Source organism: Stenella coeruleoalba (genome assembly GCF_951394435.1).
Source record: "Stenella coeruleoalba genome assembly, chromosome: 3".
NCBI lineage: Eukaryota > Metazoa > Chordata > Mammalia > Artiodactyla > Delphinidae > Stenella > Stenella coeruleoalba.
The window spans coordinates 170,849,469-170,874,033 of record NC_137148.1 but is presented as its reverse complement, the minus strand read 5'-3'; the positions used below and the strand labels follow the sequence as shown (position 1 = coordinate 170,874,033).

General features: G+C 53.4%; 2 protein-coding genes across 8 annotated transcripts; one reads left to right on the top strand and one right to left on the bottom strand.

Annotated features, from left to right (window-relative positions):
• Positions 1 to 40: 40 nt before the first annotated feature.
• Positions 41 to 9,580, bottom strand: STAP2 (signal transducing adaptor family member 2; the record flags this gene model as incomplete). The annotated part of the gene is made up of 13 exons (XM_079916338.1): positions 9,450 to 9,580; positions 5,840 to 5,911; positions 5,570 to 5,692; positions 3,893 to 3,949; positions 3,293 to 3,393; positions 2,679 to 2,813; positions 2,257 to 2,326; positions 2,068 to 2,170; positions 1,877 to 1,942; positions 774 to 929; positions 595 to 687; positions 438 to 518; positions 41 to 183 (listed from the first exon to the last, which is right to left on the bottom strand). The coding sequence occupies exons 1-13, from the start codon at positions 9,549 to 9,551 to the stop codon at positions 41 to 43; spliced, it is 1,302 nt and encodes a 433-aa protein (XP_079772464.1). The 5' UTR covers positions 9,552 to 9,580.
• A 4,046-nt stretch (positions 9,581 to 13,626) lies between these two features.
• MPND (MPN domain containing) lies at positions 13,627 to 24,420 on the top strand. 7 transcript variants are annotated; one of them, XM_079916751.1, is made up of 14 exons: positions 14,933 to 15,188; positions 15,321 to 15,483; positions 15,581 to 15,843; positions 16,557 to 16,793; positions 19,169 to 19,301; positions 19,871 to 19,955; positions 20,155 to 20,251; positions 20,549 to 20,621; positions 20,700 to 20,776; positions 21,613 to 21,781; positions 21,868 to 21,938; positions 22,501 to 22,590; positions 23,285 to 23,377; positions 24,177 to 24,420. In XM_079916751.1, exons 2-14 carry the CDS (start codon positions 15,477 to 15,479, stop codon positions 24,261 to 24,263), a joined length of 1,482 nt encoding a protein of 493 aa, XP_079772877.1. In that variant the 5' UTR covers positions 14,933 to 15,188; positions 15,321 to 15,476; the 3' UTR covers positions 24,264 to 24,420. The 7 variants fall into 7 exon arrangements, with proteins under 7 accessions (XP_079772873.1, XP_079772877.1, XP_079772876.1 ...); XM_079916750.1 differs by having other exon boundaries at positions 24,162 to 24,420; XM_079916752.1 differs by having other exon boundaries at positions 16,524 to 16,793; positions 21,700 to 21,781; positions 24,162 to 24,420.
• The last annotated feature ends 145 nt before the right edge of the window (positions 24,421 to 24,565 follow it).

Here is a 24,565-nt window from a genome sequence, read left to right as displayed (position 1 = left end):
CAGCCAAGCCAAACACGCAGGTCCTGGGGTCACCTGAGCTTTAATTCTGGGAGGAGGGATCTGCCTGACTGATGCGCCACACTTGGAGATGGGCCCGCTGGTCCCCCGTGCACTCGGCTGCCTGCTGCAGCGCCAGTCTCCTCTGCAGTTTCCCTTTCAGCTCTGCTGTCACATCTGCCAGCCCTGGGAGTGGGGAGGGGGGTGGTCCCTGAGGCTTCAGCGGCACCAGGGATTCCCCAGTCCAGGCTGTTCTCTCTTATATCCACCCAGGACTGCTGCAGAATTTTCGGGGCCCAGCATAAAATGAAACATGTGTTCAGTGGACATGAGGAATTTCAAGATGGACACAGCAGAGCATTAAACCAAGTGTGGAGGTCACCCATGTGTGACTACATGGGTCTCCCGCTTGTGAAGCCCACCCTGCATTGACCCCTTACCTGTGGTCGGGGAGGAGGAAGCCTGCGCTGAGCTGACTGGCAGCTTCCTGGCCAGGCCACTGTTGAGGCCTTTTTTGGGCTCTGGTGGAGAAGGTAGATGAAGGCTGAGGCTGGCTCTTGGCTGGATGGGAAAGGGGCTGGGAAGAGGGACCCCTACCTGACTTGGGCACGATGGGTGGCTTTGGAGGCTTTGCCTGAAACATGGCCAACTTCCTGGGCTTCGGGACAACTGGTCGACTAGGGGAAGGCACTGCATGGACAGAGATGTGGCATATCACATCCAGTCGTCAGCCCGCTCCTCATTTCCAACTCTCATCCACCCCGGCCGCCACCCACCGTCCCCGTTCACGTAGTTGGCAGCTGGGTCATCTCCAATGGGGATCACATAGTTCTCATCCTGGTTCAGTAGTGGGGGCAGCTTGTCCTGGCTGGACACAGGCGTGATGGACGAGGGAGGCAGCTGCTTAGGGCCACCCCTAGGGGCTGCGGGACCTGGTGGGAAACTGTGGTCACTGTCAGGGCCCACGTGGTATGTGCACACCTCGGTGCATGCATGTGTGTCTGTGCACGTGCCCGTTTATGAGTCTGTGTGTGTGTCCCTGTGTAGCATACACATGGACACTGGGTGAATGTGCGGAAGTTGAATATATGCAAAGGGTTTATACACACGTGTGTGCATGACATCGCATGGATGCTAAGGTATGTGCTGGGTCGCTTGTCTATATTAGTGTGTACACTAATTTAGTGTATGTGTAAAAGTCTGAATTTGTGCTCTTGAGTGGGTATGTCTGCATTTGTGTGTACGTACGTGATTGTGACGTGAGGTATGTATATGTGTGCTACATGGGACTGGAACTGTGTGACACCTGTATTCATGCATGTGTGGAGCCACTATCTACATAGGAGCTTCTGATGATGCAGGTGGACACATACAGGTCTGTGTTCATGAGTGTGGCATGTATGTATGTATGTATACTTGGGCCCATCATGCATGTGGGGTCCGAAGCATCTGACCAGCCCAGGGAGAACTATACTGCTCACTCCACAGACCTTTCCAGTCTCTTCTTGCTTCGTAATCGGGACTACCTCCCACCCTGATTTCCCATCTCTACCTACTGAAATCCTTGGGGACCTTCAGCAAACAGCCCCTCCTCCAGGAAGACTCCCCTCTACTCTGCCCTGCCTCCTCTTCTCCCAGCTCTAGGTGCCGCGCCTTCCCCTCCCACCCTCCAGCCCCAGGTTCGACTCCTCAGGGCTGGGACTGTCTGTGCCCAGCCATGCCCGCCCCCTCCATAACCTGGAAGCCCCTAGAGAGCAAGGTCTGGGTAATTTCTCGGTCCCTGCAACTCTGGGTAGAAGATTGGGCACAGGTGGCGCCATGAGGTTCCTAGGTCTTTCCCCACTCTGCCCCAGTGGCGACCGCGGGGACAGGGCATCACCTGGGCCGGGGGCCGAGGGCGCCACCCACACACTCTCGCCATTCTCTTTATCCGCCTCCACGTAGCCTGGAACAGAGAGGGCGGCCTGGAGGAGGCACGGCGGCTGGGGGCTGACCCAAGGGTGTCCGGGTCGGGGAGGGGGCGGGAGAGGCGTGGACTGGGCCCCCAGAGTTCCCTGAGGCTGCACCAACCAATCACTTTCTCGTAGTCATCGTCCAGCAGAAAGGGCATCAGCTGCTTATTGGAGTGCGACACGAAATAGTTGACCACTGCGTCGAGCGAGGTGCAGGAGAACTGGGGTCAGATAGGGGATGTTATCAGGGCTGGCGGGGAAGGGGAGCAGACCTTTGCAATTCCCGGGACCCGGGCCCAGCGCTCACCGGCTCCTCCACGTCGATCACGTACTTGGGGCCCTCGCGCTTCACTCTGTAGTGCCGGACCACCGGCGTCCTGCAAGGGCAGGGGCGAGTGAGTGGCCTGGGTGAGGACAAAAAATGGCCTGCCCCTCGTCCGGGCCCCGCCACCATGGAGGGCCCAACCCCGACTTGCTCCCCTGCACACTGACCACGCCACATCCTGGCGTGGGTCTCTGCAGGGGACCAGGCCCTCGAAAGACTCCACCTCCTAGAAAAACCCTGCGCCTGGTCCTGGCATAGCCCCCCAGGAGGACCGTCCTGTATGGATTCCATCCCGGGAGGCCCCGCTCCCGGCTCCACATTCTGCCTGGCCCCGCCCCTATATATGACCACACCCCCGCACCCGACGCCCCTCCCACCCCGGCGCCGGGGCCACGCATGCGCACCCGTTGAGCGTCTGGAGCGTGCTGACCGACACTCCGCCCGCGCCGTCCCCGCTGGGCCGGAGCAGCAGGTTCCCGCACTCGGGGTGGCGCTCCAGGAGCAACTGAGCCTCCAGCCGGCTCACTTTCAGGAAGCACCTAGGGCGGGTCGCGTCACTCACCAGGACAGGCCCCGCCCCCAGAGACACAGCCACGCCCTCCCCACGTAACCCCGCCCCTGGGCACCAAGCCTTGCCCTCCCGTCCACGACCTGGTTCCTGGAGACCCTGCCTTGCCCGACCCCAGGCCCAGGCTCTGCCTCCGGAGGCTCAGGCTATCCTGCGGGCACACAGGCCAACACTCAGAGACCCATACCCGCCTCCCAGGCACCTATACCCTCTCCTGTAAAACTTGTCCCGCCCCCAGGCACCTAGGCTCGCCCATGGAGATCCAGGCCCGCCCCCAGGCAGCTAGACCCGCCCCAAACACCCAGTAGGGCTCCCAGCTGTGAGACCTAAGCCCCGCCCCTGCCTGGATGCAGTCACGCTCAAGACCCAACGCCTGGAGACCCCGCTCACTGCCCTCTCCGGCTCCATGCTGTCCAGCCCGCCACCATCCTGGAGACCCTCGGCACTTACGAGGGCATCTCGAGCGCACGTCGTGCCTCTTCTTTGGCCAGGACCTCGGCCATCATGTACAGGTGTCCGGGCAGCAGGTTCAGGTTAGACGGGACACGGAGCTGAGGGGGGCATTGGGGCGTCAGGGAATGGGAGACTGTGACTATGTCACAGAGGGGCAAACTGAGGCCAGAGTGCGGATACAGCCAGGATGGGAACCCAGGTCTGGGGGCTCCAGAGCCACCTGACACCTCAGGGGCAAAGAGGGCATAGAGAGGACTTCAGTGATGAGGAGGACGGACCAAATGCTAGCATGTAGGGTCTCAAACTCAACGGCCTGCAGGAGGCAGACTGGGAACAAATGAGTAACCTAGAAATCAGGAATGTTTACTAACACTCCTGGTTTTTAAGTGATAGCAGCTGGCTTAAATTTATAGCACTTTGCTGGCAAAACAAAAGACGTTTATGGGCTACATCTGGCTCATAGGCCGCCAGTTAGTGACCAGTTTGCTATACTGGAGAGGTTTGTTTGGGGAATGAAGGTTGGAAATTAAAAAGAGGATTTCCGAGCAGGCCTAGTGGGGAATGGGGGAGAGAGGGGCCGAGGACGACCACTCTTACCTCCACCACCATCAGGATGAAGCCTTTCCACATCTCCCGAGACTCCAGACTCTCTACCTAGGGAGGGAAAGAAAAAGATTTTGTGTCGATGAGCCTCGGTCTAGTCATCTGTGAAATGGGAGTGAGGAATAAGAGACCCTGTGTCCAAGGGCTGTTTTGAAGATTAAATGAGCTTGAACAGGTTAATTTAGAATGATGTCTGAATATAAGTTCTTAGTAATGTGGGGTACTGTTATTCTTTAATGTTATTACATCAACATTTAAAAAAAACATAAGTCAGATCATGTATCTCCTATGCTTGAAACCTTCCCTTGACTCCTACCTCCCTCAGGGTAGAAGCCCAGGTCCTCCTGGTCACCCACAGGCCCTGTACAACCTGCCCCTTCCCCCCACCCCCGCAACCCTCATTCCCTCCCTCTCTCCCCCTCTTTCACTCTGCTCCAGCCACAGGGGCTTTATATATATATATATATATATATATATATATATATATATATATATATGTGTGTGTGTGTATATATATATATATATATATATATATCTCACATCTTCTTTATCCATTCATCTGTCAGTGGACATTTATGTTGCTTCCATGTCTTGGCTATTGTAAATAGTGCTGCAGTGAACATTGGGGTGCATATATCTTTTCAAATTATTGTTTTCTCCCGATATATGCCCAGGAGTGGGATTGCAGGATCATATGGTAGCTCTATTTTTAGTTGTTTAAGGAACCTCCATACTGTTCTCCATAGTGACTGCACCAATTTACATTCCCACCAACAGTGTTAGGAGGGTTCCCTTTTCTCCACACCCTCTCCAGCATTTATTATTTGTAGACTTTTTGATGATGGCCGTTCTTTCTGGTGTGAGGTGGTGCCTCACTGTAGTTTTGATTTCCTTTTCTCTAATAATTAGTGATGTTGAGCATCTTATCATGTGCCTCTTGGCCATCTGTATGTCTTATTTGGAGGAAGGTCTGTTTAGATCTTCTGCCACTTTTTGATTCGGTTGTATTTTTTTTTTTTTTTGATATTGAGCTGTATGAGCTGTTTGTATATTTTGGAGATTAATCCCTTGTCAGCCACATCGTTTGCAAATATTTTCTCTTATTCTGTATGTTGTCTTTTCATTTTGTTTATGGTTTCCTTTGCTGTGCAAAATCTTTTAAGTTTAATTAGGTCCCATTTGTTTATTTTTGTTTCCATTACTCTAGGAGGTGGATCCAAAAAGATATTGCTGCAATTTATGTCAAAGAGTGTTCTGCGTATGTTTTCCTCTAGGAGTTTTACAGTATCCGGTCTTAAATTTAGGTCTTTAATCTATTTTGAGTTTATTTTTGGGTATGGTGTTAGCGAATGTTCTAAGCACAGGGATTTTTAATTGTCTTAGTCACTGCCTTGACACTAGAAGAGTGTCTGGTACACAGTAGGTGCTCAGTAATGTTAGCTGAGAGATTGGATGATGGCAGTGGTCTTTGTGGATCAGATCTTGTTCTGGGCACTTTACATATATTATCCCACTTTTCAGTTGAGGAAACTGAGGCCCAGAGAGGTTAAGTGACTTGCCCAGTGTCACCAGCCCAGTGGTAAACTTTTTGTGACTCCATGCTACTATGTGTTAATGGTGGGTGTGACAAGAAGGAAGGGTCTCCTACCAGCCCCACCTTAAGACACCTACCTTGAACTTGATCTCCTGGTTCCGCAGGACCAAGCAGAAGTGGGTGCCACGGTCATGGGAGCTCCCCGAGGGAGCTTCATCTGTGAGCTTCACAAACGTTCCTAGGTCTAGCTTCTCCATATGCTGGGAGCACAGTAGACAGGGTCTGAGCACGAGGCCTGTGGCCCCTCAGGCCCCCTGTCTTAGACATACCAACATACCATCCATGTCCTCTGCTTGGTCCCTGGGGTCAAGGTGGACCAATTCTTGAGCCTTCATTTCCATCCTTACCTGGGAGTCCCGATTGCTATTGTAGAAATAGAGAGTCAGGCCCTGGAGGCCTGCCCAGAACTTCTTGTAATCCTGTGGACCAGAGTTGGAGAAAGAGAATGAGGTGAGGTGGCGAGGCTGGGTACCTCCATCATAGTCTACCTCAGGACGTTTGCACTGGCTGTTCTCTCTGCCTGAACACTCTTCTCCCAGATCTTTAGGTAGTTTCATTCATCACCTGCTTTGGGTCTGTGAACAAGTGTTGCCTTCTAGGGGAGGCCCTCCTCATCCATGGCCCGGCTTCTGGGGATCTGTTTCTCTCAGAAAGGACCAAACGGAACCTACAGGGGTGGGAGCTTTAGGAGTAATTTGTGCTAACTCACTTTATGGTTTTCCATGCATCCACCCACTCATCCATCTGTTCCACCCTCCCATCCTTCCACCCTCCCATTCACCCATACATACATATAACCCCCTGGCCCCTTATCCACCCTGTAAATATTAACATCTCCTAGGTGCCAGGCACTGGGCTAGGTGCTCAGTCTACAGTCAGAATTTCACAAGGCTCTGGACACTAGAAGGTCTGCAGATTCAGGATTTCCCCCTCAGGATTCTGAATTCCAAATGTCCTAGCTCTCTGGAGGCCGAAGGGGCTGATACAAATCAGATTATAAGATTCTAGAATTTGTTTTTCACCAAATATTCCCTGAGCACCTACTCTGCGCTCAGCTCTGTTGCAGGCAAAATAATAAATGGGGCATGGCTTCTTTTTCTAAATAGATGATGTTTCGGGAATTCCCTGGCGGTCCAGTGGTTAGGACTCCGTGCTTTCACTGCAGGGGGCACAGGTTCCATCCCTGGGGGTGAGGGGTGGGGGTGGGGACTAAGATCCCGCAAGCTGCATGGTGCGGCCAAATAAAATAAAATAATGATGTTTTAGAAAGATAGAGAAAGCATAGATACTTAAATCCTCCAAAGAAGAGAAATTAGCACCCTCAGGGAGGGATAGATCCTGGACCAAGAGATCACAGAGGAGGAGAGAAGCCCTCCAACTGGGAAATCTGGGAAGACTTCCTGAAACAGGAGGTACTTTAATTAGTCCATAATGATAATGAAGGTAGCTCTTATACTGACAGCGATCAAGCATCCATCAATCCACCTATCAATTCATCCATCTGCCTACCCATCCATTCATCCAGCCGCACATCCATCCATTCATCCTTTTTATCAACTTATGTACTCACCCACACATCCATCCACCTGTCTACAAGCATACCTCATTTTATTGCACTTCACAGATATTCTGTTGTTTTCTTTTTTACAAATTGAAGATTTCTGGCTACCCTGCTTTGAAGAAGTCTTTCGGCGCCATTTTTCCAACAGCGTTATTTTAAAATTAAGGTACGTACATTGTTTTTTTAAGATAGAATGCTATTTCACACTTAATAGAGTATAGTCTAGTGTAAACATAAATTTTATAGGCACTGGGAAGCCAAAAAATTCATATGACTCACTTGATTGCAATATTCGCTTTATTGTGGGACTTCCCTGGTGGTCTAGTGGTGGGACTCGGTGCTCCCATTGCAGGGGACCTGGGTTCAATCCTTGGATGGGGAACTAGGTCCTGCATGCCACAACTAAGAGTTTGCATGCTGCACCTGAGAAGCCCTCCTGCCGCAGCTGAGGATCCCACATGCTGCAACTAAGACCTGGCAGCAGCCAAAATAAATACGTACATACATACATAAATACGTAAATACATACATAAATAAATAATATATATTTGCTTTATCGTGGTGGTCTGGAACCAAACCTGCAGTGTCTCCGAAGTATAGCTCTATGTATCCATCCATTCACCTATCTGTCCCTCCACCCAGTCACCCATCTGTCCATCCATAGGTACATACTACATATATACATTTTACATTTACTGAAGACCTACTATGTGCCAGGCACTGGGAATACAGCAGTAAGTGATTAAACTCACATGGTCAGACCTACTTTGTCATGCACCAGCTGTGTGCCATCCATTGCACATTGTTCAAGCTATCTCTGCCTCAGTTTCCCCACCTATAAAATGGCAATAATAATGGTGCCTGCCTGGGACTTCCCTGGCAGTCTAGTGGTTAAGACTCCGGGCTTCCACTGCAGCGGGCACAGATTCGATCCCTGGTCCAGGAACTAAGATCCCACATGCCTCTTGGCATGGCCAAAAAAAAAAAAAAAAGGTACCTGCCTCAGAGACTGCTATGAGAATTGGGTGAATTAATACATGCAAAGCGCTGAGTCAGATCCTTGGCATGTTAAGAGTTATCCCTTGGGACTTCCCTGGTGGTGCAGTGGTTAAGAATCTGCCTGCCAATGCAGGGGACACGGGTTTGAGCCCTGGTCTGGGAAGATCCCACATGCCATGGAGCAACTAAGCGCGTGTGCCACAACTACTGAGCCTGCGCTCTTAGCCCACAAGCCACAACTACTGAGCCCGTGTGCCACAACTACTGAAGCCCGCTGCGCATAGAGCCCGTGCTCCACAACAAGAGAAGCCACTGCAATGAGAAGCCCACACACCGCAACAAAGAGTAGCCCCCACTTCCCGCAACTAGAGAAAGCCCGCGCGCAGCAACGAAGACCCAACGCAGCCAAAAATAAATTAAAAAAAAAAAAAAGAGCTATCCCTCTTCTGTAACCATGCCTATGGCCTTGTCAACCCATTTTATTTTTTTCGTTTTAATTTTAATTTTATGTTTTTGGCCTCACGGTGTGGCCTGTGGGATCTTATTACCCCAGCCGGGATAGAACCTGCGCCCCTGCAGCGGAAGTGTGGGATCTTGACCATTGAACGACCAAGGGAGTCCTTTTTTTTTTTCTCTCCATTTTATAATAGAGAAAACCGCGCGGAGCAGGGATGTGAACTTGGGTCTCATCCTCTGGGGCCCTCGTGCTCTTTCTTAACCCCTGAGATCTCCTGCCTCTGGATGCTTTCTAGGCTGGGGAGGATTTGGATGTGTGGAGGCCGAAGGACGGAAGGAGGAAACTGCCCAGGGCAAAGGCAGAGAAAAGCCTGGTTGGTTTGCGTCCTGGTAGGAGATGAGTATGCAGATGAGGAGGGGGATGGACCTTAGTGGGAACCAGGCTGGGCTTTATTCTGAGAAGGACACACACACACACAGCCCCTGGCCAGTATCTGGTTCTGTGGGACGTAGCCTCCATTAATTCTCACTGTCCCTCCTCACAATCTGTACTGACTTTGACCCCTGGATCTGAAGTTCACAGAGTTAGCTCAGGGCCGGGGAGGGGGAGGTGTGGGAATCAGAAGACTCCCCATTTCCTGGAGTAAAGTCGCTGATCCTGTTTGTATCCGAGAGAGACATAAAGAGACCAAGACAGAGAGAGATGGAGCCAGGCAGGGAGAAATACAGAGAAAGAGAAAGAGCTCAGGTCAGAATCAGAGACACAGAGAGAGACAGAGACAGACAGACAGAGGGACGTAACCTTTCCCAGCCCCCAGTCCATGCCCTGCCCCACCCAGCACCCACCGCATTATCCTGGGCCGGTTGCGGAGGTCTAGGCTCAGAGAGGTGCTGCACCTGCCTAGGCCGCCCAGCAGCGCCAGCTCCCTGGCCCATCTTACCCGGTCTCGGGGTCCCTTCTTCTCCAGGAAGCTTTCGTGGTAGTGTGAGGGCAGGCTCCTCTTGGGCTTGGGAACCCGGGGTGGCCTCAGGGCCAAGGCCATGGCGGGCCGGGTCTTTGGCCTGGCCTCTCCCTCCAGTGGGTGCCCCAGCTGAGCCAGGAAGCAGAGAAACAGGTTCCAGGGGAATTTCCTCTCTTCTGTCAGCTCCGGAGCTCCCTCCCCTGCCAGGGCTGGATGGGGGCTGGGCCTGGGCAGGTCCCGAGATCTTAGGGAAATCCCCTCCTCTCTGGTGCCCAAAAGAGGTCAGGGAGGCCTGGCTGGAGTAAGGGAACAGAGGAGAGAGCTGCTGGGAGCTGTCAGTGCCAGGGCATCAGGAGGGGGACCTGCCTAAGCAAAGGCCTGGAAGGGAGAGAACGGAGTCTGGTGCCAGAGTGGTGAGGTGATGAGACCAGAGAGTGGTACGATGTCCAGGAAGCCCATTAGGCCGCCTGGACGTTAGAACAATCTTGTTTGTATCTACCAAAAATCTTGCAGGGATTTTGACAGGAATAGCACTAAACCTGTATATCAGTTGAGGGAGACTTGACATCTTTTATGTCCTGTGTTGAGTCTTCCAACCCACAGACATGGTCTTTCTCTTCCTTCCTTCCTTCCTCCCTCCCTCCTTCTCTCTCTTTTTCTTTCTTTCTTTCTTTTTCTGTCCCTTTCTTTCTTTCTTTCTTTCTTTCTTTTTCTTTCTTTCTTTCTTTCTTTCTTTCTTTCTTTCTTTCTTTCTTTCTTTCTTTCTTTCTTTCTTTCCTTCCTTCCTTCCTTCCTTCCTTCCTTTCCTTCCTTCCTTCCTTCCTTCCTTCCTTCCTTCCTTCCTTCCTTCCTTCCTTCCTTCCTTCCTTCCTTTCTTTCTTTGTAATTATAAACACCATTGTACTTTTAGTTCCAGTTTTCATGTTCATTGCTAGCATACAGACATGCCATTGATTTTTGTGTGCTGATCTCTTATCCTATAACCTTGCTGAACTAACCCACTTCTTAGTTCAAGGGGCGTTTTTGGTAGATTTCTTGTGATTTTGTACACAGGCCATCATGTTGTCTGCAAATAGGGTTAGTTTCATTTCTTCCACCTTTCCAATCTGTATGCCTTTTACTTCCTTTTCTTGTCTTATTGTGCTGGCTAGCACTTCCAGGACTCTGTTGAATAAGAGTGGAGAGGGTGGACATCTTTGCCTTGTTCCCAGTCTTAAGGGGAAAAGTGGGATTTCCCTGGCAGTCCAGTGGTTCAGACTCCATGCTTCCACTGCAGAGGGCACGGGTTCAGTCCCTGGTCGGGGAACTAAGATCCCACGTGCCACGTGGCGTGGCAAAAGAAAAAAAAGTGTTCCGTCTTTCACCATTAAGCACAATGTTAACTGAAGTTTTGTAGACGTGCTTCTCCAAGTTGAGGTAGTTTCCCCTCTGTTCCTAGTTTGCTGAGAGTTTTTATTATGAGTGGGTGTTGAATTCTGTCAAATGCTTTTTCTGCATGAATGGATACGTTCTTATGATGTTTCTTCTTTAGCTTGTGTGTTTTCTGTGGTCGATATAATAAATTATCACAAATTTAAAGGCTTAAAACAACACAAATGTATTATCTTACAGCTCTGTAGGTTAGGAGTCCTACGTGGATCTCACAAAGCTAAAATCAGGGTGTTGGCAGGGCTGTTTTCCTTTCTGAAGGCTCAAAGAATGAATCTATTTCCTTGCCTCTTCCAGCTTCTAGAAGCTTTCCTCATTCCTTCCTCCATCCACAAAACCAGCAACTGTGGGTAGGAACCTCACATCATATCACTCTGAATTTCTTCCATAGTTATCTCTTCCTAACTCTCTTCCATTTTTAAGGACCCCTGTTATTACATTGGGCTCAGCAGATAGTCCAGGATCATCTCTTTATTTTATTTTATTTTTTTAAAAATTAATTAATTTAGGCTGCGCCAGGTCTCAGTTGCGGCACGTGGGATCTTTTGTTGTGGCGGGCGGGCTTCTTAGTTGCGGCATGCATGCGGGATACAGTTCCCTGACCAGGGATTGAACCCTGGGCCCCCTGCATTGGGAGTGTGGAGCCCTACCCACTGGACCACCAGGGAAGTCCCAGGATCATCTCTTTATTTTAAAGTCAGCTGATTAGCAACTGAACTTCCATCTGCAACCTTAAATCCCCTTTGCCATGTAACCTAAATATTCACAGGCTCTGGGGATTCAGACATGGACACCTTCAGGGAACCATTATTCCACCCACCACAGTCTCTTAAATATGGTGGAAAACACTGACTGAATTTGGCATACTGAACCAGCCTTGCACCCCTGGAATAAACTTCACTTGGTCATGATGTATATAATTCTTTTTATGTGTCACTGAATTCTATTTATTAATATTTTGGTAAGGATTTTTGTGTTTGGATTCATGAGGTATATCCTGTAGTTTTCTTTGTACTCTTCTTATCTGGTTTTGGTGTCAGGGAGATGCTACCTTCATAAAATGACTTGGGGAGACTTCCCCGGTGGTCCAGTGGTTAAGACTTTGCCTTCTAATGCAGGGGATGCAGGTTCGATCCTTGGTCAGGGAGCTAAGATCCCATATGCCTCGCGGCCAAAAAAACAAAACATAAAACTGAAGCAATATTGTAACAAATTCAATAAAGACTTTAAAAATAGTCCACATCAAAAAGATCTTTAAAAAAAATGAATTGGGAAATATTCCCTCTTCAATTTTCTGGAAGAGAATATGTAAAATGGTATTAATTTGTCTTTGAACCTTCATAGAATTCTCCATCTGGGCCTGGAGATTTCTTTTTTGGGACTTTTTTTTTTTTTCTCCCAAGCAAATGAATACTTTTATTAGCATGGTAAAAAATATTTTTTTAAACACATAGGGTAAAAAACATTTTTTTAAAACACATAAGGTTTTGACCTCAAATACTTGCCAGGTCTGCTACAGAAATTAACGTGTAGCTAATGAATTTATGAATCTTGAAGATACCTAGTTCCTTTCTGGGGACTTTTAAAATTACAAATTCAATTTCTTTCGTAGTTATAAGGCTGCCTGGACTTTATACGCATAGCAAAGAATAGCCTTTGGAATCTGCTCAAGAACTGTGTAGTCTGGGCAACCTCTTCATCTGCTGAACTGTCTGGTAATGTTGATTATACTATCTGCCATATAGGGGTGCTGTAAATGGTTAATAAGGTCACAGCAGTTAGGTTTTTTTGTTTTTTTTTAAAAAAATATATTTATTTATTTATTTTTGGCTGCGTTGGGTCTTTGTTGCTGCGCACAGGCTTTCTCTACTTGCGGCGAGCAGGGGCTACTCTTCCTTTCTATGCCCGGGCTTCTCATTGAGGTGGCTTCTCTTGTTTCAGAGCACGGGCTCTAGGAGCACAGGCTCAGTAGTTATGCCTTGTGGGCTCCAGAGCGCAGACTCAGTAGTCGTGGCACACGGACCTAGTTGCTCCGCGGCATGTGGGATCTTCTAGGCTCAGGGCTCGGACCTATGCCCCCTGCACTGGCCGGCGGATTCTTAACCGCTGCACCACCAGGGAAGTCCACACAGCAGTTAGTTTTAATTTTATTTATCAAAGGCAATGGGGAGGGAGGTGGTCATAGTTGTATTTTATAAAGATCTCTCTGGGGCCAGCCAGGGTGAGAGATGGACAGGGTGTGGGTGAGTGTGGAGGCCTGAGTCCCTAGGAAATGATCCAGATGGGAGAGGCTCGAGATCCAGCCCTGGGTTTTATAAGAGAGCCAAAGAGAAAGTAGGCAAGGTTATGTGGGAATAAACGGGCCAGTTTGAGCTCTGCTGAGTCTAAGGGGCTGGGGGATGCATAGTTGATGGCTAGCTCCTGGGTGGGTGGTGAGATGACTCCAAAAGGAGGTTTGGACTGGACACAAAGTGAGTGTCAATGAAATTTAACTATCAAGTTAAGAAGAAGAAAAAAGGGAATTTTATTTGAGCCAAACGGAGGATTATAACAGAGGAAGCAGATTCTCAGAAAGTGCTGAGAGCTGTTCTGCCTGTTAGAAGCTGAAGGCACATATACATTTTATTTATTTGTTTGTTTATTTACGCTGCACCACAGGGCATGCGGGATCTTTAGTTCCCCAACCAGGGTGCGAACGCGCCCTCTCTGCGGTGGAAGCATGGAGTCTTAACCACTGGACCGCCTTGAGACAAAGGATCATACATCGAAATGATACTGATATTCTACATAAAGTTCACCAAGGATAGATAGTCCAGGTAAGCCCGTAAAAAGGGAGGAGCGGGCTTCTCTGGTGGCGCAGTGGTTGAGAGTCCGCCTGCCGATGCAGGGGACACGGGTTCGTGCCCCGGTCCGGGAAGATCCCACATGCCGCGGAGCGGCTGGGCCCGTGGGCCATGGCCGCGGAGCCTGCGCGTCCGCAGCCTGTGCTTCGCAACGGGAGAGACCACAACAGTGAGAGGCCCGCGTACCGCAAAAAAAAAAAAAAAAAAAAGGAGGAGCAAATCATCCTGATCCCCTACAGAGCTGGGAAAGAACACTATTCTTTTAAGAAGTTACATTTACTGTTGAGTAGGCATTCCCATCTTCCCATGTTTGAGGATCACTGGTTAATGTGTAATGCAGATTGGGGAGAGAGGGAGGAAGGAGGTCCAAACAAACAGAATTTTGTTTACTTTTTCTTGTCCTGCCTTAAAATACAACTTTTATTTCATCATGAGTAATAATAATCATTCACATTGCCTAGCTCTTACTCTTTGTCAAGCCCTGGTCTTTAACAACTCTGAAGTAGGAATTATTATCCCCAGGAGGCAACAGGGAGGTGGAGACACTTGGTCAAAGTCACAGAGCTGGGAAGTGGTGCCGCAGGATTTGGAGCCAGGTCCAGTCTGATTCCAGATCATCCTGGCTGGACACCCCCGCCCCTAACAGCCTGTCCCCTCTTCCAAACCCGGGTCGGGTACACCCATATGCGGCTGAGCCCAGCCAAAGGTGCCCTGCAGCTTAACGGAGCCCCCACCCCGGGCTTTAAGCCCTGCGAGGGGCTGGTGAGTCCCAGCGCTGGGAGGTGGCCCTGCACCTCGGAGCGGAGGTCCCGGGACGGCGGCCACCGAGAAAAGAAAGGGCTGCAGCTGTGCGGCGCACTAGCTGGGCTCAGCCCACATGCACGAAGCGCTAGCGTTGGGTGGGGGGTGGAGGCCACGAGCCAGCTTTGACCCGCGAGCTGATTGGCTAGCTGAGGACAAGACCCTACAACTGATTGGATGCGTGAGGCCGGAGTCTCCTGCTGACTGCTAGAGGAGGAGCAGTTTAACACTGATTGGCTGGAAGGAATCCAGCCTCTACCGTCTATTGGCTGAAGATGAAATGACCCAGTTTTAATTGGTTGGCTGGCTCTGCTGTGATCCAATCATGGAATCAGTCGAGGGCCGCCGGGAAGGGTGGAAGTTAACCCTTTAGAGACTGCCGCCCGGCTTGGGCGATCTACAGTCGCGGCGGCGCAGGGCTGCTTCCCCATTCTATCCCGTAGCCCCAGGGCAGTGTGGCTCATTCTCCCGGACCTCAGTGTCTCCTCGGTCCCAACAGCCGAGGCCTGTGTGTCCCTCAATAGGAGTGGCCGCGGACCTCAATTTCCTCGGTCGACGTAGTGGGCTGAGCCACCCTTGTCCCCCAGCCCCAGGCCTCAATCCTGTAGGCTATGGCCTCGGGTGGAGTCATTGGTTCTCCGAAACCGTAAGTCCCCGGCCTTAGTTTCCCCAATGGTACCCTGAACTCTCGGCTACCAGCCCCCTCCCATGGAAGGTGGCCTCAGGCCTCAGTTTTCCGAATGGTCCCGGAGGATTGAGCCGCCGCCTCTTTCTCCAGCGTGTGCAAGCCGGAGGCCTGACTTTCCCCGCTCGCTCCTGCTGACCCGCCCACCGGCGGCGGCCAATGGCTGGGGCGCTTCCCGCTCGGGGCAGAGCCGCGTCACGTGCCGGGAAGAAAGCACCAGAGGCGCGCTGGGCGTGTGGCTGAGCGGCCATGGCAGGTACGGCGGGCCTGGCGGGGGGCCAGCAAGGCGCTGGGTGGGGTGGCTGGACCAGCTCGGGGTGCGAGGCCCCGCTGCAGCCTGTTGCTGCCCGCAGCTCCAGAGCCGCTGTCCCCCGCGGGCGGCGCGGGCGAGGAGGCGCCGGACGAGGACGAGGCGGAGGCCGAGGACTCTGAGCGGCCGGGGGCATCGGGTGGCGCGCGCAGCGGCGGCGGAGGCGGCGGCGGTGGCGGCGGGGCCGGGCCAGGGAGCTGCGGTGGCCCGGGGGGCGCGCTCACCAGGCGCGCGGTCACGCTGCGGGTGCTCCTCAAAGACGCGCTGCTGGAGCCCGGCGCCGGGGTGTTGTCCATCTACTATCTGGTGAGCACCCCCTAGCCGCATCCCATCCTAGCTGGTGCAAAAGGGGAAACCGGAGTCCAGTGTGCTTTCTTGCCGCAGGCCGAGCCCCGGTGTGGGGAGGGGAAACTGAGGTACGGAGCATCCTGACCCAGCACGAGCCCTTCTGGGCGGGAGAACATTGTTTACCAAATACTCCACTCAGAGAGGACACAAGTGCCTTCCTGACTGTGTGACCTCATTCAACCTCTCCGTATACCAGTTTTCCCATCTGTAGAATGGGATTTTCTTTCCTCCCATGGGGTTGCGTGAGGATTCAATGAATACAGTGCTCAGCAGTATGCCTGCTACACAGTAAGTGCTTTTTATAAGTGTTTGCTATTATTACTATTATTGTTACTGTTGTTGTGCTCTTTGTGAGTGGGAGCAATTTGTGAATTGAACACCTGCTGTGTGCCAGGCTGTGTTGGGTGTTAGGGACACAGCAGAGATCAAGACAGACCCTGTTCCTGCCCTTTGGGGCTCACAGTCCAGTGAAGGGAGGGGGTACAGTCATATAACTGGACAGTTCCAATCCAGGCTGATCGGGATGGTACCTAAGCTGGAAGCCTTCCTGGAAGGAAGCAGGAAGTGGTTACCAAACCCTGGGAAGCGGCATGGGGTCAGGGAGGACTTCCCAGAGGAGGGGTCTTGATGGGTACCAGCTCTTGGGCCCAGCCAGCCCACTGTCACTGCAGGGGAAGAAGTTCGTGGGAGACCTGCAGCCCGATGGGAGGATTGTGTGGCAGGAAACGGGCCAGGTGTTCAACTCACCCAGCGCCTGGGCCACCCATTGCAAGAAGCTGGTGAACCCAGCCAAGAAGTCTGGCTGTGGCTGGGCCTCTGTCAAGTACAAGGGCCAGAAACTGGACAAGTACAAGGCTGCCTGGCTCCGGCGAAACCAGCTCCATATACCTGCAGCTGCCGCCGATGAGGTGCGTCCTTCAGCCTCCCTGACTCACTGTTGGATAAGGAGTACCCAGAGAGAGGATGTTGGAGCTGGGGCCTTGAAGGATGAACAGGAGTTGGTCAGAGAAAGGTGAATGGAAGAGTTTTCCAGAGGAAGGGATAGCATATGCAAAGCCTTGTAGGCATGAAGCAACACATGCTGCTTAGGGAACCATTATTAGCTGATGCAGCTGGACATTCAGATGCCTTGGTAGCTGAAGGGGCTGGAGACATCAGCAGGGACCAGATCTGGGAGGGTCTTGAATGCCATGATAGTAATAGATATTCTTTGAATGTTCACCAGCTGGGTTGAACTTGGCCAAGGACCCTCTCTGGGTTCCTAGTCTTTTTCATATGTAAAATAGAGATGATAACGGTACCCAGGCGTATTACACACACACACCTGGTTGGCAAATCTTTAGGGCCACTGGCAGGCTGGAAACTCAGGCAAGAGTTGATGCTGCAGTCTTGAGGTAGAATTCCTTGTTTTCCAGGAAACCTTAGTTTTTGCTCTTAAGGCCTTTAAACTGATTGGATGAGGCCTACTGACATTATCAAGGGTAATCTTCTTTATTGAAAGTCACCTTATTGTAGATGTGAACCGCATCTACCCAATGCCTTCAAAGCAACACCTCGACTAGTGTTTGATTAAATAACTGGGTACTATATCCTAGCCAAGTTGACTTTTAAAACTAACTTTCACAGCATGCCATAGGGCTATTCATTCAGCAAGTATTTAGTAAATGCCACCTGTGTGCCAGGCCCTCTTCTAGGTGCTGGAGATAAAACAGATCAAAATGAGAAAAAATCTCTGCCTTCATGGAGAGAGAAACAAATAAGTCCACCTTACTGTACGTTGGCAGAAGTAAGCAGGGACAGGGGATGGGAGTGGTGGGAGGGTTAGGGTGGTCAGGGAAGGCCTCACTGAGAAGGTGACATTTGATCAGTGAACTGAAGGAGGGGAGGGAGGGAGCCATAAGGCTTTCTGGAAAACAGCACATGCAAAGGCCTTGAGGCTAGACTGTGGCTGGTGTTTTTGAGGAACAGTGAGGCTCCAGTGTGTCTGGAGCAGAGTGAGCAAGGGGCAGAGAGGGAGGAGGTGAGGACCAGGGCCGGCGGGGGGAGGACAGGGGCAAGTCGTGCAGGACATCATGGGCTGCGGGGTGGACTTGGGCTTTTACCCTGAGGGAGGTGGGAGCCCTGGAGGTCTGTGGGCAGAGGAGGGGGCGGGACCTGACTCAGGTGCTCACGGCCGCCCTCTGCTGGCTGCTGTAGGGTGTAGGGAGGACAGACTGGGGCCAGGGCGTGAGAGTAGGAGCCGGGGAATCGGGGTGCAGGTGATTGTACAGATCCAGGTGGCTGATGATGGGGTGGACCAGGACAGCCATTGAAGGGGGAGGAAGTGGGCAAGTTCTGGTTAATTCTGCAAGTGGATCTGATGGGATGTGCTGATGGATCTGATGTTGGTGTTAGGAGATGTTTTGTTCTGAGCAAGTGGGTAGACAGGATTGCCCTCATCAGAGATGTGGGGAGGAGCAGGTTTGGGGGGATGGTTGGGGCAGGGTGGCCATGTTGAGTGTGAACCCCCCACGAGGAGATGTCAAGGAGCAGCTGGACCCCAAGTCAGGAGCTCAGGAGAGCCCCAGGCTGGAGTCAGGACTGTGGGCAGTTGTTCAGGGGGCAGATGGGGTTGGAGGCCACCCAGGAGGGATGTGGGTGGGGAAGGAAAGAGGCCCGAGGACCCAGCCCTGGGCCAGCGAGTGAGATGGGGGAGAATAATGGGGTCCAGGAGAGGTGGGAGGGAAGCCAGGTGAGTGGGGGGCTCCCTGAGGAGTTTCTGGGAGGAGAGGAACAGACCCGGGCAGACGCTGCCAAGAGGGGGGCAGGGGGACAGAGACTGAGATGTGACCATTGTGTTTGGACACAGAGAGGTCACCTCGGCAAGGTTTCTTGAGAGAGCAGGGGGAGAGGTTATTGAGAGAATCTGGTAAAATAATCCATGCAAAGTGCTGGCTTGCTTGCTGGATGAATGGAGCAACAGGGCATATGCTAAATGCTTTGCACGCATTCTCATTTCACCCTTACGCCACGCCTGTGGGGCTGGAGGTCATTGTGCCGTTTAACAGATGAGGAGACTAGAGCCCGAAGTCTGTTTGTAATAGGCAGAGGCGGGATTCGAACTTGCGAGGCTAGTCCACAGCCTAGATTGTTTCTGCTCCCTCCCTCCCTCTAGTGGGCACCTGGGGCAACGACAGGAACCGAAGGCTCAGGCCAGCCAGAGGTCTCTGTGGAACTTGCCGGGAGGGTAGGGAGCAGCCAGCTGAAAGTCCCGTCGCTGTCCCCCCAACCCCGACCCCGCCAGAGCCCGGCCAGCGAAGGAGAGGAGGAGGAGCTAATGATGGAGGAAGAGGAGGAGGAGGTTCTGACAGGAGCCTCAGCGGAGGACAAGAGTCGGAGACCACCGGTGAAGGGCCCCTCGGAGCCTGTCCACCCTGGTGAGAGGTGGGGAGAGGAGGGGAGGAGGAAGGGCAGGAGGCCGACGGAACTCAGGTGGGGGAGGAGGCTGGGGGCAAGTCTGGCCTTTCTTTTCCTTAGAGCCCCCAAGATGCCTGGCTGACTTCCCAGCCCCCGTTGCCTAATTTCACTCTCACTGCCTGACTTCTTTAAGCTCTAATACTACATTTCTTGGTCCCACTGCCCAGTTTCTTTATCTGCTGCCGGATTTCTTCACCATGCCGCCTGATTTCCTTGCTCCCCCGTAGGATTTCTTTGCCCTGTTGCCTGATTTCTAGCCCTGCCGCCTGATTTCTTTGACCCGTTGCCTGGTCCTCACCTGACTTCCTGAGCCCTTCATCTGAGTTTTTAAATCTCTTCTGCCTGATTTGTTAAGCTGCCGCCTGATTTCCCAGTCCACCTGCCTGATTTTTAAGGCTGCCCCTGGAGTGGTTTTTTTTGTTTTTTGTTTTTTTCTTTCTCCGGCTGCCTGGTCTTCATTTTCCAGTTTCTGGCTGGGGAAGGAACTGACGCTGCCTTTTTTTTTTTCTCTTACCCCCCAACCCCGCAGAGGCCACGCCCCCAGGGAAAAGGGTGGAAAACAAGATCCGGGTGCCTGTGCGCTACTGCATGCTGGGTAGTCGAGACTCTGCCAGGTCAGATATACCCCATGCCTGCCGGGACCCTCACCCCCATCGGTGTGAGCTCTTGCCGGTGTATGGGGAACAAAGGCAGGGGTAGGGTGGAGACAAGGCCTCAGGTCCGAGCTGGATGTGGGCAGCTGGGGAGCCAGCGTGGGGGTGAGGAAAGGGCCTGGGGGTTCCTGAGGCTGTGGAACCCTCCTGGCTCCTTCAGGAACCCGCACACCCTGGTGGAAGTAACATCCTTCGCAGCTATCAACAAGTTCCAGCCGTTCAACGTGGCCATCTCTAGCAACGTGCTGTTCCTGCTGGTGTGTGCCCAGCTCCTACTTTGCCCCTTAGGGGTCAGGGGCTCTCAGGCCTGGGCAGGGGGTGTCCCCCCACCCCACCCCCCACCAGAGGATCCCTGGAAGGTCGGCTCCATGAGAGCAGAGACCTTGTCTGCTCTGTTCACTACCGGTGAACAGTAGGCACTCAATCAATGTCTGAATGAAGAAGGAGGTGGGTGGGCTGACCCCGTCACAACGCAAGGGCCCTGGCCCTCAGGACGGCCTTGGGGCGGCGGTGCGCAGTCTGAGCGGGTCTTCCATTGTCCCTCCCCTCCCCAGGACTTCCACAGCCACCTGACCCGCAGCCAGGTCGTGGGGTACCTGGGCGGCCGCTGGGACATCAACAGTCAGAGTGGGTATTTGGGGCCTGTGGGCAGGGGGGTGTTTGGGGCTGGGGTCGATGTCCACGCCTTCTCCCGCCTCCGTGCAGTGCTCACGGTGCTGAGAGCCTTCCCCTGTCGGAGCCGGCTGGGGGACGCGGATACCGCGGCCGCCATGGAAGAGGAGGTGAGGGGGCGCACGGTGACTCGGCGTTCTGGGGAGGGCTGGCGTGGACACAGCTGTCCTGGCTACCGCGTCTAGGCGCCTAGCACCGTGTCGCCACTCAGCAAGGGTGCAAATGGGTGTGTGTGACCTCCGGTCCCCTCACCTGTGACCCCCACCCTCATACTTCCTTCTGTACAGACGCCGCCGCCGGCCCCTTCCCCTCTGAGCCTGTCTGGCACCTGGTAAAGGCCCGATAAGTATTAGCTGCCGTCCTTAATGTTTTCATAGGGTGCTTAGTACGCGCCTGCGCTCCACACTCACCTTGTCACAGGGCACAGAATGCGTGTGGATTGGGCGCGCACATGTTTCTCCGCCCACTTCTTCCTTTCTCTTTACCCTATCTCTTGATTTAACTATTGATTGAGCGCCTACTATGTGCCGGGAATTGTTCCTTGAGCTGAGGATACAGCAGTGAGCAAAATAACCTTTTATCTTAGATTTATGTGAGGAGCATCTTTGTTTTTTTGGGGGAGGTCGCACCACTTGGCTTGCGGGATCTTAGTTCCCCGACCAGGGATTGAACACCAGGCCCCGGGCAGTGAAAGCGTGGAGTCCTAACCACTGGACCGCCAGGGAATGTAGCAGCAACTTTTTAACGTTATTTGTTGACTGTCCCCCACCCCCCCACTGGACTCGCTGAAGGTGGAGCAGGGTGTGTCTGCGTCACTGCTGTGCCCTCAGGCCTGGTACACAGCAGGCGCTCATTAAATGCTGGCCGCGTGGGGCTGGATGGGTGCCAGGCACGTGAGCGCACTAGGGCTGCTACAGCCCCCGGCCCCGTGCGTCTCTGCCCCCAGATTTACCAGAGCCTGCTCCTGCGGGGCCTGTCCCTGGTAGGCTGGTACCATAGCCACCCGTACAGCCCGGCCCTGCCGTCGCTGCAGGACATCGACGCACAGATGGACTACCAGCTGCGGCTGCAGGGCTCCAGCAATGGCTTCCAGCCCTGCCTCGCCCTGCTCTGCTGTGAGTCCCGGGAAGGGGCGGGCGTGGGGCCCCAGAGGGCCACCGCGCCTCCATGCCCAGCCCCTTCTCTCTCTCTCCTCCCCCAGCCCCTTACTACTCTGGTAACCCGGGCCCAGAGTCCAAGATCTCGCCCTTCTGGGTGATGCCGCCCCCTGAGGTAGGCGGGGCTGCTGGGGGGAGGCCTAGGGCTGGGAGGCGTGGGCGGGGCCCTGTGTGGGTGTGGGAGGGGTCAGGAGGCCTTGTTAGCCGCAGGAAGCCAGTACTCTGGTTCCGGGCTCATCTGGGGAGCTGGGGTCTGCTCTCATCTGTGAAATGGGAACATAATCATTGCTCTGAGGCTGTGGGTGTGAGGACTGTTGAAAAGGTGGGTGCTCTACCTGTAGCATGCTGCTTTTGCACCAAGGTAGCCTCCTTCCTGAGCCCTGTCTGGTTTCATTCCCCAAGTCCATCTCGGGGTCAGAAATCAGCTTTAGAAAGGAATTCCGGAGCCATGGCCACTCCTGTGTGTGTGGTGGGGTGGGTGCCACCCTGCCTCCCTGGTCGCATTGCTGGGTTCCTTTAAGGTCTCGCGCGGCTCTGGATCTGATCTGAGTGCGGAGCCAGGCCTGCAGTATCAATTCTCTGACTCCCAGCCCTGGGCACTTCCTGCTGTGCTCTGCCATCTTGGAGGGGGGCCGGGTTGGGGGTAGCTAGTGGTGACTGCCATGTGTCTCTGCCAGCAAAGGCCCAGTGACTATGGCATCCCCATGGACGTGGAAATGGCCTACGTCCAGGATGGCTTCCTGACTAATGACATCCTTCATGAGATGGTGAGTCCACTGCCGCGTGAGGTGGGTGGGGGTGGGGTGGGTGCCCTGGGAGGAGCAGGTGGGAGATGAGGGCGCCCAGCTGGATGGACATGACACTGTAGGACTTGGGAAGCACTGGCTGAACGGGCCACATCAGGGCCCAGTCAGGCTCCTCTTCCGCTCCTGAAAATCACGGGCTCTTAGGATCAAGTCCCAGATCCTTGCCTCAGCCCCTCCTACCTCTCCCCCCTCGCCCTCCTGGCTGTTCTGGAACATGCTAGGGACGTTCCCACCTTGGGCCTCCGCAGCTGCCAGGGATTCTCCAAGTGGGGACACGTGAGAACCTCAGGTGTTACTCGGACGAATAGCGAGCAGGCACGTAAACAAACGGAGCTAGTTCGTCACACCTGTGACTTCACTGATGTTACTGCTCTGGCTAAGGCTACACCGTGGAGCCATGTCAGGACCGGGGCAGGTATAAAGAATCACATTCAGTGTGCCTGCTGCTTCTGCAGAAGTTGTCTCCCCCTCCAGGGGGCCCTCCTGCCAAGCCCCTAATTTCTTCAGGACCTGGGTAACGTCTACATGCCACACTGCATTAGACTAGAGGCCCCCCGAGGGGTGGCAGCAGTGTCTGTCCCACTCGCTAATGTATCCTGAGTGCCTGGCCCGGGAAGTGCGGTCGCAGGGGCTCACCTGCCCCACCGTTCCTTAGATGCTGCTGGTAGAGTTCTACAAGGGCGCCCCTGACCTCGTCAGGTTCCAGGAGCCTTGGAACCAGGAGCACACCTACCTCGACAAGCTCAAGGTAAGACTCATGCTGAGTCCTATGCAAACCCCTCCTTTTATAAAGATCTCTGGGAGCCCCGGGGACCCCCCCCCCCCCCCCCACTGAATATATTCGTGGGCAGCTTGAAGAGAAGTGAGTTCTTACCTGGGCCTATACAAAAATACTTCAGTCAGAAATGAATGCTACCAAAGAAAAGCCGTGTTTTATCACATGGAGGTGGTGACGCTGGTGGACATCACCATCGACATGCAGATGAAAATGCAAAAGCCCCGTAGACCTCATCACCCCTGGGACGTCCCAGCTGGAGACGCTGCTCTGGGCCCTGCTTCTCCCGGGGCGCCCATGGAGGTGCAGGAGGGGTTCTGAATCTTAAGCAGCAGCAAAGCTGAACCGAGCAGAGCGGCTGGTGCTGGGAGTGGGTTTGTCTAGCCCGCTGGCCCTACCGCTGGTAAACGGGACGTGTCGGCAGGGGCTCCGCATATTTCCTGCCTTAGAGTCGTTCTCAGAAGACACTACCCACTCCGCTTTGCAGAGAAATAGCTTCACACGTTTGCTTGTTTTGTTCACACTTAACAGTGACCAGGGCTTAAAGCTGCCACTGGTTACCTCCCAGACTGGTGCTAGGTGGGTGGGGTGGCCTCGGCACACGAGGGGGGCGCGTGTAAGAGCAGGATTTGGGAAGAGTGGAGGAACCTCACCCCCAAAGGACGACGTCCCCAGGCCTGGAGGTGTGGCTTCAGGGACACGGCTGCGTGCTTGGGTTAGGAGAGCCCCCTGGCAGGCTGCAGCCCTGAGGCATCAGGCCTCCTTATTTCAGATCTCCCTGGCCAGCAGGACGCCCAAGGACCAGGGCCTGTGCCACGTGCTGGAGCAGGTTTACAGCGTCCTCAGGCAGGGGAGCTGAGAGCACCAGCCTCCAAGGACCAGGGAAGCCTTTGGTCAGATGCGGCTCCCCGAGGCTCTGCGTGAGGGGAGTGGGCCCAGGGCCTTTGTGCTGCTTCGTTCCTGTGTGACTGAGGTGTGTGACGGCAGGGGCTCAGATAATAAAGGAGAAACAGCCTAGGCATGTGTCTCACGGATTCAGGAGGGGTTGCTGTCCATGCAGCCGTAGCTATGGGGAGGGGCCGTGCTGGCGACTGGGCGGATGACAGACTGGGCGGATGACAGCCGTCCCTCCCAGGCTCTCTGTGGGCTGGTGCTCATGTG

What these genes read in the sequence shown, in the direction of transcription:
- MPND (XM_079916747.1), top strand. An exon ending in CTGCAGCTGCCGCCGATGAG is followed by an intron (nt 16,794 to 19,168) that starts GTGCGTCCTTCA and finishes CGACCCCGCCAG; the next exon opens with AGCCCGGCCAGCGAAGGAGA. An exon ending in CGGCCGCCATGGAAGAGGAG is followed by an intron (nt 20,777 to 21,612) that starts GTGAGGGGGCGC and finishes CTCTGCCCCCAG; the next exon opens with ATTTACCAGAGCCTGCTCCT.